This window comes from Cinclus cinclus, chromosome 3 (assembly GCF_963662255.1).
Source record: "Cinclus cinclus chromosome 3, bCinCin1.1, whole genome shotgun sequence".
In the NCBI taxonomy this organism is placed as follows: Eukaryota; Metazoa; Chordata; class Aves; order Passeriformes; family Cinclidae; genus Cinclus; species Cinclus cinclus.
In genome coordinates this window covers 51329964-51346213 of record NC_085048.1, presented here as the reverse complement: position 1 = coordinate 51346213, position 16250 = coordinate 51329964, and the positions used below count along the sequence as shown (strand labels likewise).

Genomic DNA, 16250 nt, shown 5'->3' with positions numbered 1-16250 from the left:
TGCTGAGCAGAAGCTACAAATATTTACTTTAAATGTATATTTACATGTATATGTGTATTTTAAATGTCACAGTTTGAAGCAACTACCTGGAAGCCAAGGGAGAGCAGCTCACCTTGCATTTTGGACACTTCTGGGCATTCCTCTGCCCATGTTCGATTTCGTTGGCCCAGTGACGTAACAGCTTGTCTCCTTTCTTGTATTCTTTGCAGTTAACACCTTCATGCCAGGGAGAGTGGCACTTGAAACACCAGACAAATTGGCAAGATGGACACTGGATCTGTATAAATGAGAAAACACCACACATTTGCAAGCTGGGTGCTGATACAACTAGCGAGTCTGTTTTAAACCCACTGCTCTTCAATTAAGAGAACAGCTGCCCAGCAAAGATCTAACATCTTTTGGAGACTCTGTTTTTTAAAACACAAGAAGTTGTGGAAGCTAGCTTGTTCTTTTCCTTTTTAAAGAAGGCAAAATACAAAAGTAATTGCTAAGGCTGGGAAAGGATTCAATCAAATGAAGCACAAGTAGCTTGGTTTAAACACAGGCACTACTTCCCAAAGTGATTGTGTGCCTCAACTGACAAAAGGCAGAATCCAGAAAGCTTATTCAATTGCTTCCAATACATTTGTGAGAACACCTAAAAATGAGCTGGCAGTTTTCAGTGCAGTAGATTTGTCTTCTTCTAGGAATAAACTGCACTGCCAAGGCTATTAGAAAGTACTTGGTCTTCTGAAGGGGCTCTACAGAACTCTGCATGGGTTATGAAGCTTATATTAGAAATGGTCCTGGGAAAAGGGGCCATGAGCAAGGCTCTCATCCAAGAGCCACAACTACCAACGGGAAGTCAGGCACCTCCTTTTGCTCCTGATTGCGTCAAGGCAAGTTGAGGCTGTGCCAAACAGCCCACTTGCTACAGACCACACCTAATGGCAAAACCCACAAGCCATATTCAAACTGAGAAAGGATCTATTCTTTCCACCACCTCAGTTTTAAATCATTGTGTCAAACAGGTACCATCGTGATCACATCTTCTTCCACAGCCTGCTTATGGGTCTTTTTTTTTATGAAAAGCAAAGGCAGCTGCTGTATTTGCAGGAGTAATAAACAGAGGCATATTGTAGCTGCATATCTGACAGAAGACAGGCCTCCAACCTGGATCATGACTAAGGAAAGCAAGAACTACAAGCCACATTAGACTCAGGCACATCCAGGTTTCTGCAACATGTTCACTTCTGCTGTGTTTGGCAGCAAAACATCTCAGCAGCTCAAGCAACTGCTGAGCCCTGTCCACTATCCCCAGTTGTAGTCCATGTCTGGCACTGTCCTGGCTTGTATTCAGCTGATGGATGGGACTGAGGAATTCAATCAGCCAAACCAAGGGTTTGGTTATGTCTGTGTCCAGACTTGGTTCACCCCAAAACCAGAAACATCTGTACTGACCATGCATGGTGTGGGGGTGCCTCTCAGGAAAACTACATCCTACAGTGTAGTCAAATGTGAAGTCCCCTAAACATATTTCTCAAGTTCTCACTCCCACCAGGTGCTGTGCCCTCTGGTTTCATCATGACAACTGGTGTTATGCTTCCTTGACTACAATTAAGAGTCCAAAGTAGGTGCTCTATCTCCCTTACATATTTTTCTTGGGCTGGCCAAAATTATTTACACATGCAATCACTACACCTTGTTTAAAGGGAATCAACACATTAGTACTGAAACATGTAGATTACAAACATTACTAGTTTTTACCTGAAAGCTTGTCCAAGGTCATGATAAAGTATAAAAAAAAAGCAATACAAAATAGTGCCCTTTCTCAAATTCAATGAGCCAGTGGCCAAGATGCTGAATCAATGAAAATGTACTAACTTGCATCTCTGCTTCCCAGATGAATTCTCCTAATAAAACCAGTTCAACAGAAAGGAAATTTCCTGCTCTGAGAAACCTAAAGAATTATATATATATTGCTACTAATGAAACTAACACAGAGCACTGATAAATCTTTACACAATACTTAAAAAGCCAATATGCACAAGACAGTTATCTAACCTATCCTAACCCGTATCTCCATATCTTCCTGTTTTCCTTTTTCTTCTCCACTCCCTCCCAGCATTGAATTTATGTCTTTCAACAACATGTCACAGTGTCCTACTGCTGGGAATACTGAATATAGCATCATATTGTAGGGCTCAGTAATTGTTTATGCCTCAGCCAAAGATGGAGCTTGTAGCCACAAATAAGTGTTCTACAACCTGAAAACTTCTGTCAGTTGCAGTATTCAGACATTGAGATAGAACACGGTTGTTAAAAAGTACAAACCCAAATCAACAGGTCAGGAAGTTGCAAGTTAAAGCTTATTCCTTAGAGAAAAGGCAACATAATTTAAAGCACGAGTTCTGTGGGTTTGTTTTTTGTTTGGTTTGTTTTTTGATGAATATTAATTACAAATTAATTGCACACTCTTTCCATTATAGCATGTAGCTAAGTGGGAGCAGTACAGCAGCCACCAGGATATATATTTGAACTTACACACCCACACTGACATCAGGTGTTTCCAAACACATTAATCAGAAAGTACTGAAATACAGGATGAGGCTATAACCACAGGAACCCAAAATAACATTTCTTACCACAAATGGCCCTAACTGAACTAGCAAGAGCTCTATGCTTCATCATGAGTTTCCTCTTCCACCTGTCACCCTGACAGCACCTTCCTCAAAACTGAACTTGTAAATAGCTTTTATATTTTGAATGGGCCATTTCACTTCTCTGTGGGTTCAGTGCTTCCTGAGCATAACTGAAGCAAGCAAAGAAAACTATGTCCTCCAAGCAGTTATGAACCTTGTTTTTCTTGGAACTAGTGGCTGCAAAACAAACCCCTAAAACCATTCAAACTTGGATACAGTGTGATGCCCCTGTGCCTAAGAAACAGAAACAGAACAGGGCAATTACAGAACCTTTCACATTCTTATTCCACCTTTTCTCTGCTTTTCTGAAAGAAAAATCAAATATTGTTTTGATTCAGTAGTCACGCATGAAATCACCACAGCAAGGACACAGAAATGCTATCTACATATGATTTTAAACCACTAAAATATATTGCAGTCCAGCAAAGCAGACAAACTACATCTGCAAAACATTAACCTTGCATTTTTTCAAATATGTTTTTCCTCACACAAATATTTTCCCACTTATTTTATTATTTATATTGATCAGAATTGAGAGAATGGATATATACACAAACTTCTATGCTATCTGGAGATCAGCCTCCCTTGAAATAGAAAAGATTACACAACTTTGTGTTCTAATTCTCTTGGTTCTCAGCTTCTGAAACACTGACCTTTGAGGCTAACATTTTCCATTTTCTTAGCAAGCTTCTTTACTGCAAGCTACTTTATCAGTTTCCTCACCTCACAGAAAAAGACTTTTCAAAACTGACAGATAATTTCAACACAAAACACAACTAAATCAATGTGACCTGATGATAACAAAACTGACTGTACATGAAAAATATTCCTAGAACCTGAAGGTACAAAAAGCTTAGTGGGATTTTCTGCTGCTTGGTGGAACAGTTGCTATGTAACAGGATAGCCAAATTAATTACACAATTAACTGATTACATGAATTACAGTCTCTAGCTGCAGACACTGTCACTTTATTTGAAAATAAATATAGGATCCAGCCAAAACAGCTTCCTTCTCCTCATCATCCACCCATCCCCTCTCTTGAAACAGCTGAAAATAAGCAGCAACAAAAACAGTGAGACACAAAAACATCAACATAAACAAAAGCAGACTGGCAGGAATGAACAGCCGAGAGCAAGGAGGGAGAGCACAGCAAAATCATCACATCAGCAACTGCTGAGGCTCAAGGTAGATTGAAGTGATGTATAGCCATGAAGATACCTACTACTTAAAGTTAAAATCTGATCCAAAAGTGGGATCACATCAGCTCTATCACAGCATCTCTGCTGGTACAAATTCCTGCTAGTTCTAGAACAACTTCCAGAAACTCTTTAGGAGCTCAAAATAAAGATAACTTGTGTAACAACTGCATTAAAAAAACATTTACATTTCCAAACCCAAACACTCAAGTCCTTTTATGTGACTTATATCTCTTGATAGAAGTGAACAAAAAAACTTCATTATGAATCCCAAAGAGCAGAGTATTGCTTATCCATGGCAAGTGGCAGGTCAAAAAACTAACTTTTACAGGCAAAAGCCAGAGCTTCCTCACAGAACAAGTCTTACTCACTCCTGTAAAACCTTTACCATTCCATGCATAGGATCTCAACCAGCAATTGCTCATTTTTTTCCCATTTCCACTGCACTTTTGCATAACGGCTCTGAACAAAGGTTTGTTAGAGGCTTGTCTGAAACCACATTTCACTCTGAATTCAGGCTATATGGGAGAGGGCAAGTAATTTTTCAGAGTTATTGCTGGATCTACTTGTGATAAAAATATTTTATATAGACAATTAAATAGCTCTCTTGCAGTTCTGTGTGACCCTGTGTGGCATTAATGGTAGAAGAAAGGTTTGGACAGCAAGTTCTCATTTACTTTCCCTCCTTCCTCAACATACATGTTAACTTTCTAGGCTTAGTACATCAAGAACTGAATTGCAGCCAATTGAACTGGTGGACTTTAACCAGCAAATTTATAAATTTTCTGCGTCTTTAAATTTCCATGTTATTTGCAATTTTAAATACTGCATCAAATTTTAGAAATGGCATTAACATTTTAAAGTATCAATTCAAATGAAGTCTTGAATTTGAGAGTGCTTTCTCCTTGCAGTGTATAAAAGAGTGTGTGTACTGGCCGTGCTGTGATCCTACATAAGCTTCTGCCTATGTGTTATCCACACGACTTGGTTCTCTTGAAATCAACACTTGCAGTGCTGATTCAGAATTCATCTGGTACAACTGCTTGTTTATATTACTTGCATGTGAATAGGGCAGCCTCAAAAGCCTCTGGTCAGATGTCTCCTATGCTACACACAAATCTGTCTTTGCTTCCAAACAGCCTAAAATTCAAGACACAACGTGTACATGTAATCACACGAGAACCTAAGAAAACAGCTAATACTGGTCCACAGCTATGTACGCATGCAAATTACTCACATATGTACTCCATGTCATATACAGTCATCTTTTTAAACCTTCTCCCTGCAACAAAACTTCTCCTTGTGCTAAGCTTAACATAAATCACTAAAACTGTACCTACACCAGAAAACAGTTGAGGTTCAAGGAGTATGCTCAGGTCATGTGGACCATCTGAATGGGTGAATGGATCACCCATTCTGCTTGCCAGCATTTTCCCCATTATATTTCTGACTAGCATCAACTACATATACTTGCACATAACACTTGGGCTCAGCTCTTAGGAAACATTTTGCCAGAGTCTGTTGCCAGGAGATTTAAGCTCTGTAGATCACAGGGACATGCACACGACCAGTGAACTGCTCCTGGCTTGCACACAGTCTTCCATTCCTTCCCACTGTGGCTTGCAGGGCAGTTGGAAACATTTTAACTGCAGCATTTTAACTCATAAAAGAGCACTGCTTACACCCTGAGGAATGTTCTCAGATCAGGCAGGATTGTGATACAACAGCTTCACCACCAATGACCCACAGCTGTGGGACACTAACAGCTTCTGACACCTTAAGAGAGGCAGCTGCCAAAGCATTACAAGCTCTGATCTACCCTGGATTACATCTGATGCGTGGTGATGATGAAGTAGATGGGTGAAAGAGAAAAGCTTTGGGCAGAAGGAATTTTACTTGCAGTTTCAAATTTTTTCCACATCAGTGTAAGGTGACAAAAATTTGAAAACACTGAGTCCAACAGAGTGTGGCATATAATTCATGACCTACACAGATATGCACAAACAGCTCATAACTCAGAATTAGCTTTACCATCTCTTCAACTCCAATGAATACACAACCTTCCACCTTTTAATCTTCAGACTGGGCTGAATCTTATGTTGTGTAATTAGGGCTATCTAAACAGTCATCTAAACTCCTACTGCGAACTGGTTTGTCCAGGAAAGGCCAGCTCAATCATGAAATCAACCACAACAAATCAAATAACCGGAAGGAAAGCTATCACAGAACATGGTGCTGCAGACAACTGTTGTCTTCTGGAACTTAGATGGACTTTGAGCAGCTCAAAGCTCTTGCTTTTTATCTCTGATTAAAATCACAGTATAAGCAACTCTTCTAGGAAAAGAAATGCTGTAGAAATGTGGCTCCCCCCCCATTTCTCAAAGTTCTGCATTGTGAATGAGGAGACTACAGTAATGTATAACCTCTGGTAAGGAAGTGAAGAAATCAGAATCAACAAGCAGGACAGACAACAGCTCTATTACTAAGGAAGAACCAATGTCAACAGCCTTATGCAATAAATGCCCAAAACTCACTCACCCAGAGTTCCGGGGAAAACTTATAAGTTATGTGTATAAAATTATTGGTTATAGTGGTAACTCCCCTTTCCCAGTCTCTTCTGATTGTGATCATACTGTTTACATGTCAGAAAGAAAACATTCTTTAAATTAAAATCTATGTCAGGACAAAATTATACCACCTACCCAAAAAAACCCACAACAACCCAAAAAGCAGGCTGAAGGGTTCAACTGCGTGAACCGTTAGAAGTCAATGATGCACTGCAGATTCATATTCCTAATCACACCCTGCACACAGCTCCAGCGAAACAAAGAAGTTCATTTAATGCTCACCAAATGCTGTCCTACTTTTGCAGTGCCATCTAACCCACAGCCCCGGCAAGCATGCTCACTTTGTATTTGTTCTCCAATTTGGCAGGGGTAGGAATGTGGCCTCTCCTCCGGAAGGTTGTAAAGTGCTTGCACTGAGGGCATGGCTTGGTGCTGGAGTCAATGCGGCTAAGTTCCAAGAAGTATTTGTACTTGATGATGTCGTCATGGGGCAGGTTATAGAGGACAGTTGTTTCATCCAGGTGTTCGCTGCACTCTGTGATGGGGCATTTTATATCCGCTTGCCCCAGCTGCACCTGCACATGAAAAACAAAAAAAGAGCAGTATGATCTCTTGCTTGGAAAACTTAAGCAAGCATTGGTGAATTTTGTGAGGAAAATTAAATTCAAATACTGTAACAATCCAGAGGCTACCTAGCATATTGTCTTTAAATTATTTAATCTGTGCTTGGTGGAGTTACACCAAGCACACTGCAATTCTTCCAGAGAGCATATTCAAATCCAAACAGAAAACTAATTACCCTGATAACTGCAGTTATTAAACATATTCTTTCAGTGTATATACCATGCCTACACACAACACATAAACAACTCAAATCCTAACTAACAATGTCCACCCAGCACTCCATACTTTGGGTGTAATGGTCAGTGCACCACAGGGCTCGCAAGGGCTGTCAGAAAGCAGACAGTGGAAACATTTGCATACTGTTTCACTGCCATATGACCTGGGAATCACAGCACAAAGAAATTAAAAGTCAATTTAGGATCAGCGGCTCTGAATCAGGAACCCTGAGCTGGTTTCTGCTCAGTACACTCAGTCCCTCTGCAGTCCGCTTTCAAGAAGCTCTTTACATTCCTTAAATCCCAGAAAGGTGTTTGTAGTCAGGTGGGGTTGGTCTCTTTCACCAGGCAACAACTGACAGAACCAGAGGACACAGTCTCAAACTGCACCAGGGGAGATACAGGTTACATATAAGGAAAAAGTTTTTCACAGAGAGAGTGATAAAGTACTGGAATAGTCTGCCCAGGGAGGTGGTGGAGTCACCATCCCCAGATGTGTTTAAAAAAGACTGGATGTGGCAGTTGGTGCCATGGTTTAGTTAAGATGTTAGGGCATGGGTTGGACTTGATGATCTTGAAGGTCTCTTCCAACCTAGTAATTCTGTGAATTCTGTATATGCCATACTGCACATGCAGGAAGTTTTAACTGAGCTTGGGGTTGATCAAGCTAATACACTTCCCCAGAACTCAAGGGTTAAAAATTCTAAAGAACACACACCCCAACAACAACATTAAAAAACCTTAATAAAGACCACAATAAAACCATACAAAGAAGCTTGAGATTAACAGGGCAGAAACTGTTGCTGATCTGATGAGCCCTGATGGTCCCAAGCTGATCCGTATGTTGAGATATCCACAGCATGTTTCTAGAGCTCCTGGATCCAAGAACCATGCTGGACCCAGACCTGCACCGTTCATGCTTGGCAGGCTTTAACTACTCAGCCTCCATGCCAGAACAGCAGATCCTACTTAGTCTGGGAGCACCAGAGTTGCATTTGCTTGGCAGTAAGCCAAAGTTAATAAACCCTGCTGGATCTTGAGTCTGCAAGGACCCAGCTAGAGCATGTTTGTGTCTGCCCCAAGTAATCTTGAACCAGTGAGTTTTGACCACACAAGTGCAGCTGACCACCAAACCAACTCCTTCCTTATTGAGTATCTCCATGAAGGGATAAAGGGTGAAACCAGCATTTAATTCCAGGAATTGCTATTTGAAGGTTGGCAAGTTTGATTTCCCCACACTACCTGTTCTTTAACATGATAAATTAAATAAACCTGCCAAACAATACACTAAAGATAGAACCACCTCAGATTTGGATGCAGATCTCATAGCTGCATAGTGGTACCAGAAGACACAAAGACTCTACTAATGCAGCACTTGAGCTAAAAAAGGAGGGCAAAACCCTAAAAAGCAACACAACACGACCCTGTCATTATTGCTTTAGCAATTGAGCCACATGGACTCAAAAGGAATAATTTAGTCAGGAACCAGAGGACTAGAAGAATCATAACAACATGGTATCAAGCCCAAGGTTTACACTGATTTAAAAAAAATTCCTACTGCACTACTTCTGTTCTCTCAGCAATGTAGCTAAAACTCAGGAGAGCAAAGAGATTAGGTATATGCTAGAGATAGAAATGCAGGGTGTGGATGGTGGCAGCGAGTCTCAGACCAAAGCACGGCAGAGAACACCTCAGCAAGCTATCACTGCCACAGGGCCATGAGCAGCCTTGGCTCAAGGCACAGCCAGGTCAGGATGGAGGCAAATCTGTCTGCAGTACAGAGGAGAGGTAGCTCCCCAGTACACCCATTCTTAGGAGGGAAATTCCCCACATTTTATTTCCAGCTCTAAAAGGTTGGCAGAGCTCTGCCACATGGAAACAACCCCAAGCTCAGTTTGGCTTTTACATGGACGAGTGTCAGTACAGGAGTATGTACTCAAAGGCATAAAAAACCAAACAAAACCAAAAAGAAAAAAAAAAAAAAAACAAACCAACCAAACAAACAACAGAAAAACCCCAAAAATAAGAGAACAAAAAAAAAATCCCCCAAACCTCACATACTGGAGCTGGGGAATGCCAGCATTTTATACCTGCATGTATATATACCTATACACTGACTCACCGACAGTAGCAAGTAAAACTGAAACCAAGCATACAGACCATGGACTGTTGTCAGAAGAATCACCCAGTGCATCAATGAACAGATGACAATCAGTACAGCACTACAGAACACAAGCACACTGAACTAAGGGAACAATTTGCTACAAAAACACAAAAAGCTATTGCACTAGGATTAGTGTCAGCTTTTGTTTAGACAAGTATAGGTACACTTCAGAAGTGGATAGTCAAATTAATCCCACCTATGACTACATCTTGTCAAAAAAAAAAAATTAAGCATTAGGAAGGTATTACAAGAGCCACATCTTTTTGCCAGGAGTAAACTAAGCTACAATGGAGTAGCACTACATAATGAGAAGGTGCATTGTACCTGACAATACTTAAGCATTGCTTATATTAAATGATACTTAAAACAAACCTGCATTTATAAAACCAAGGAATACAAAGCTCAACATTTTCTGTACTTCATGCCCACACAGAATATGATTAATATATGTGGTAAGAGTCAGGTGTGGTTTCAGTGTTTATTTGAAAATATGTTTTACACCCACTTGAAATAAATAATTTTTAACCTCTGTAATAGTTTCAGCTTTTCAAGTTTGGCAGAGACTGAGCCTTTTCCTGTGTTTTGAATGGGACTGAACTGAATAGAGCTGGCTTGCTTATTAGCAGTAACTTCAATGGAGCCTTGTCCTACCAAAACAGTCCATCTTTGTGCATCAGCAATTGATGGAAGCTTAGCTTTAGAGGTAGCTTATCAGGCTACCTGCTGCCATGGACTCAGGACATGCAACAGAATGAGAAAGGAAAAACAAAATAAAACAATTTCTTATGATATTGGTACAAATAACTAGTTTTATTATTTTCCTTCATTTTCTTTTTGCTTTGAGGAGCCTTATCCCTTCAATATTAGCTTCCCTTAAAATCAAACCCCCAAGTTTTAAGAAAACCGCTGTGCATTAAGAACTTCAGAACCTTCAGTAAAAAGAACAGCATGGTGTATTTTCACAGCATGAGGAAGGACTCCTATGTCTAAGAGCAGCTGAGCTGCTGCAGTGCTAAATGTCAAGCAGCAACCAGCTTTTATACTCAGTTGTGCTTTACTTCTGTAAAGCATCTCAGGAGGGGCTACTCTGCTTACAATTGAGAAGGAGAAAGCAGGCTCTTTTCATCCTACAGAAAGGTAACATTTAAATTATGAGGGTAACAGTATGTACCTCCCCCTGCCAATTCCTGACATTTTAAGTGTTTTTATTGGTGAGGGGTAGGGAGAAAAAAGGGCAGGGGAAACAGAGACAAGACACACACAGACTCTACACTGATTTACTTACTGCCCAAGAAAGCAATGATACCACCAACAGAAAACAGAAACATGGCATGATACCTTAAGTCAGAAAATAATTTCCAGACCCTGAGCCTTTTTTTAAAGGAAATCTTTGTTAACTACACAGAACTCAAAGTTCAAGGCAGACCAGAAAAGCACTGATTTATACCTGCCATTTGGCCTGCCCCAGGCTGGATGTAACATAACATTTGCAGGCTGTACTTGTGCTGCTGTGCTGCAGCTATATTCCTTAAAGAAGGGGCCATTCTATTTTATAACATAGATCTACAAACAAGCATTTTCTAATTGAAACTCCATTCTTAGTTCAGAGATGCACATGCCTAATTGCTCGTACTTCTTAAAGCTGAAACTGAACATGGCCATGACAAATACACACTTCTGCAGAGAAATTTAATTTCTACCAGTGCACCACATTATCCCCTGTAAATTACCAAGGACGTTATGCATTTAAAAAAATATTCTGGAAATGCACAGATGCAAGGGAAGGGACAGTCCAGTCTAGAGGACTTTCATACTCTAGGTAAAGAAACAGTTGGATTAAAATTCCCTTTATTTATAAGCAAAATTATATTCCTTTCTAGTTCACTGGAAACATTTCTTTCATTTTCAATGGTAAGTTACAAAGTAGTAAAGAATTACTTTTCTTGTACATTGGGAAAGTGTGTCATTATGAATTTACTTTCTTTAAAAAAACCACTAATAATTGGTGGAAAATACTTGAAGCAATCACCATGATTCAGAACTCCACAATGGTAGGTGCTAACCAAATGAAATCCAAGTAGATATGATTCAAGAGGTGCTAACCAAAGACAGTCCAAACTTTTATTACACATTTTGCACCTGCCTTCAAGGCATTTCTGTGTTTTTAGCACTAACTTCATAAGTCTGGATCCCTGATTTGTGCCAGTGATATCCTGGCATTCTTCATCAAAATTCTTAGAAAAAAAATTAAAAATTCTGCTAAACACATTCTCTTTTTCAGTTAATTCATCCTCCCTCCTTACTCTTAAATGGTACAAATTCCCAGTGCTGCTGCAAGACAAGCAAGAATAAACAGCTAGAACTTAAGAGTAATTAGATCAGGAGCTACTTAAGTTGTCTCACTACCAAAAGTAAAAACATCATCTGTTTTGTGTGTGCCACCTCCTCCACAGAACATTTTCTGCAACTTCTTGCCTGTTGTTCATTACTTCACAAACCATACTCCATGGGGTGTTTCACTTTTAATCCCTCTTAAATTCATTTGTGAACAGACTTGCAATAAATTACCTCCTGAATGCCTGTCTCATTCAGCTGCTCCACCATCTTCTCTGACAACCATCTATAACATCAGTCAAGAGTCATCACTCCTCCCCTCAGGAGGGAAGGACTTCAGCAGCTTTTATAAGGGCATGTATCACTGTCCTCAAAAGAAACCACGAGGTGTTCAAAATTATATATTTGAACTGTAATTAAAATAATCTAAAGGCCATTTTATATTAATATAAAGTTGAAGCAGAGTCTTTTCTATTGTGTCACCAACTCACACAGACCAGCCCTGAGAGGACTTGTGAGGATGCTCCCCTCCCCATGTCCTCTGAGTCTTTGTACTCCTTTCACAAGTACCACACTTGAGGATGCAGCCATGACAATAACCTAGGGATTCCTGCTCCACATGACACTCAGAGAGTGCCACTAAAGCACAAACACTGCAGCCTTGAGCAGACACCACTAGTTTTGACAACAATTCATTCTCAATGAGTTTTGCATTTATGACCACACTGTCTACACTTAAAAAGACACAAAAAAGAAGTAAAGTCTCGGGGCCTTTTAAGTACTTGCTAGTCCCTCATCCTTCAGGTGAAAGGCACTCAAAAGCAAGATGCTAGAAGGGAATTTAAGTGTACGTAATTGCATCCAGCCACTATCACCAGCACATCAAAGATCTGAACTTTCTACTCCAAAAGCAAGTCTTCTGAATGCTTTACAAAGCATATTTAAACACAGCATCAACTTAAATTCTCAAAGGTCATCTAGTTTTTACAACTTCAGCCAGAGGCCGAGATTCCAGCTTCATTCATAACTCTGAGGACCAGTGACAGGAGCACACTTACACACATCCATGTCCCCAGGAGCACTGTGGAATGGTGCAGCTACACACCAGCGAGGGTCACAGCCAGCACCACCTGTGTGGGAAGAGACCAGAGTGGCTTTAGCCCCAGAAACAACCCAAAACCTTAACTGGCAGAAGTGTTCTTGGCTGCCTGGAGCAATACCCCACACCATTTTGTTTGTTTCCCATTCAAACTTCTCCTGAAGTCACTCCACAGTTACATCTACGACTCTCCTAAAAAAAGCTGAGGATAAAGTAGAAAGATATTCTTCAGAATGCACCTAACTCAACCAAATGTTTTTCTTAAAAGCCTCCTAATTTGCTTTCTCATTTGATGACATGGTGACATGTAGTTCTACTCCATTTTTCTTCCACGTAGGAGTTATAGAAAATTATTTATAGAAAAATAAAACTAACACTAAAATTCTACTTTGCAAGAAGTGAACAACTACCAACACGGAGAGCTCTCCCTTTTTGTCTTTTCATCTCCTGTTACTTCATTGAGCGAATTAAAAAAGGAAATAATTTTATCTTAGCAATGCATTTAGAAAAACTGCACTGTGTTAAATCATGCCCCTGCCTGCTCATCAAACCTAGTGCAGGTCACCAGCAAGCATGGAGGTTATGTGCTTTCTGTTCTAGCGCTCTGGAACCCGCAATGAGCTGAAACCCAGAGCAGAGGTAAAGCTTAGTTCCATGCCTGGATTAAACCAGGGCTGGTACTCCTGGATGGCTGGCCATTGAGCTGGGTCACACTCTAGCAAAGAGGCCTGCCAGGGTTAGATGGAAAGACTGACTAGCAGAATGCTTCATCTTGCACTCTCCAGGGCCCCCAGAGGATGTGAAAGCTGTCTTTGACCTCTCCTCCGCACACGTGTCGGGGGGCAGAGGGAGGGGGAAATCCCAGTGGAGGAAGTTAACCTAGGAAGAATGGCATAAACTGCAAACCTTGGAGGAATCTAACCCAAACCCACAGCCCTCAACATTCATTAAGAGAAGAAAAAGCACAAATGCTTTCTGATTTTGCCCAGGTGTGCATACTAGCAATGTAAGTATGCTTATGCTGATTCTTCTGTTCCTTAGAAGACACATTCACTTTTAATAACAGATCCAAAGATTCTCATGAAAGAAGAACTTTGAGGACAGCAGAACAAGCCAGATACCTGCCCTTTCTCAGCTGGAAAACAAGAGGCAGTTGCTCCTGCCTAGGAGACCAAAAGACCCCACATAAAAATTGAGCAGGTACAGGAAGGAATTTCAGTAAAGAAGCAAGGGCCAAGAAACCATCCACATACCATGATAAATTTAAATAACCTGGGCATCTCAGGAGTGAGCCCTGCTTGAAGGGTCTCAGTAGCAGTACGAAATACAAATAGCAAAGAAGCAACACCTTGCTGACAGTGATGGTTTGCTATGCTTTCAGCATGGATATAAAAACATCACAGCCAAGTAAAACAGAACCAGAACAAGCCAACTTGCACAGCTGATTCTTGTAAAGTAAGATAAAACTCTATCACAATTACCTCTTTAATTAACAGTCTTAAATTCAAAGGAGGACAGCTTGTTTTCCTATAGCCAGTGTAAGACTTGTAGAAACTGTAATTGTGTTTGAATTTGTTACCAGTCAAAACTAACCAAGGTATATTCTGCTCATGTGAGTTCTCTGTTAAGGCATTAACTGCAAGAGCCCATGCTAATACAATGGGAAGGTGAGGAGGGAACAGGTTGAACATGATAAGATAGAGACATAACAGCAGCCACTGACCACTCACCCTCCTCCTGCCACTGGGCAGCAACCCTCATTTTCAACATGCCTGAACTCCCAGAAGCACAGAAGTCATGATGCGTTCACTGTAATTAATTTAAATTCTTACTTCAGAAAACAAATTAGAAAGAAAACAAAATAACCTAAGTCCCCAAAAATCAAAATCCAATTCTTCCAATTAAGGAGATGAAACCCAAGTGTCCTCAGTTACTTCAGCAGGTAATTTTTATGTGTATGACAGTCTGCCACAGGAACAATGCTTAAAAAGGAACATAGATGTTTCCTTGTCTTGCTTATAATAGCAAATGATCTCCAGTCAAACTCCAACCTCCACCAGGTTCAAGCTGGATTAACCCAGGTTCAAATCTATTCCAATGGAATAATACTGTTAACTATTAACAATATTAGTATCACAATCAAAACCTTTCCCTTTCTTAATGATGGACAGAAAGTTAACATCCATAAATGATCAGAAGGCTGGAGCACCTCTCTGATAAACACAGGCTGAGGAAGTTGTTCAGCCTGGAGAAAAGAAGGCTCCAGGGAGACCGTAGGGCAGACCTTACAGCTCCTAATAAGGGTCTATGAGAGATGGAGATTTCCTACAACTGCATGGAGTTATGGGACAAAGGGTAATGGCCTTAAAACAGAAAGAAGGTAGGTTCAGATCAGATGTTAGGAGGAAATTCTTTACTGAGAGGTGGGGAGGCACTGGCACAGGTTGCCCAGAGAAGTTGTCAATGCTCCATCCCAGCAAGTGTTGAAGGCTAAGCTGGATCAGATTCTGAGCAAATTGGTCTAGTGGGTGGCATACCTGCTCACAGCAGAGGGGTTGGAACTGGATAATCTTTAATGTCCCTCTCGATCCAAGCCATTCTATGACAAGCTGTTATAGAACAGTGAAAAACATGGTCTCAATCTTCACTTGGAATCACCACTTTGGTCTTCGGATGGAGCAAAGAAAAATCCATAAACAGTGCAAATTCATCCTACAATTGTTTATGTTGCAAAAGACAAAATCAAACGTTCATTCTTCTACTATTCTGCTATGTAATAGTCAGGTACCCCACCAGACATGCAACCTGGAATAGGTTCCTAAGCTCTCATTTGCCAAGCAGTATTTTATTTATTTAAAATAAAATAGGGAAAATCACTGTATATTTGCACAACCTATTCACTAACCAGTATTACTGACTGAACCTCTAACACAGATAAGCCCAACTGATATAATCAGCAATAGTTAATCAACCCTTGGTTTCTCCAACAACAGCTGCTGTTATGTTTTACTGTTTTAACTACAGAAACATTACATGATGCCTGATATTCTTCCAACAGAAAGTGGTACTTAGCATAAAATAAGATAAGCTCTCATAATCAAGCAAAGGAGGCAGAAGAAGTCTGCTCTTGTGTATCTCATTACTACCTCCCAGAAGCCAGTTAAAAAACCTGACAGAGTTGGCATGGATGTAGGTGAATACTTAAAAACAGTGAGAACTTCTAACACAAATATCTCAGCTATTCTTTTCACCAACCTGATCACCTACATTCCCCAGCCCCTAGAAAAAGGACAGCCATTTTATAGCTATTCCTTCCTGCTTTCCTACAGAAATACACCTATAACTAGTTTCCATGCCTTTGCTAGTTTTG

General features: G+C 40.4%; 1 protein-coding gene across 1 annotated transcript in view; it reads right to left on the bottom strand.

Moving 5' to 3' along the window:
* Positions 1-16250, bottom strand: part of RNF217 (ring finger protein 217) — a 50992-nt gene that overhangs the window by 14784 nt on the left and 19958 nt on the right. The window contains exons 2-3 of the mRNA XM_062488773.1: positions 6786-7019; positions 113-277 (exon numbers count right to left, since the gene is read on the bottom strand). Coding sequence (XP_062344757.1) covers positions 113-277; positions 6786-7019 — 399 coding nt within the window. The remainder of the gene's footprint in view (positions 1-112; positions 278-6785; positions 7020-16250) is intronic.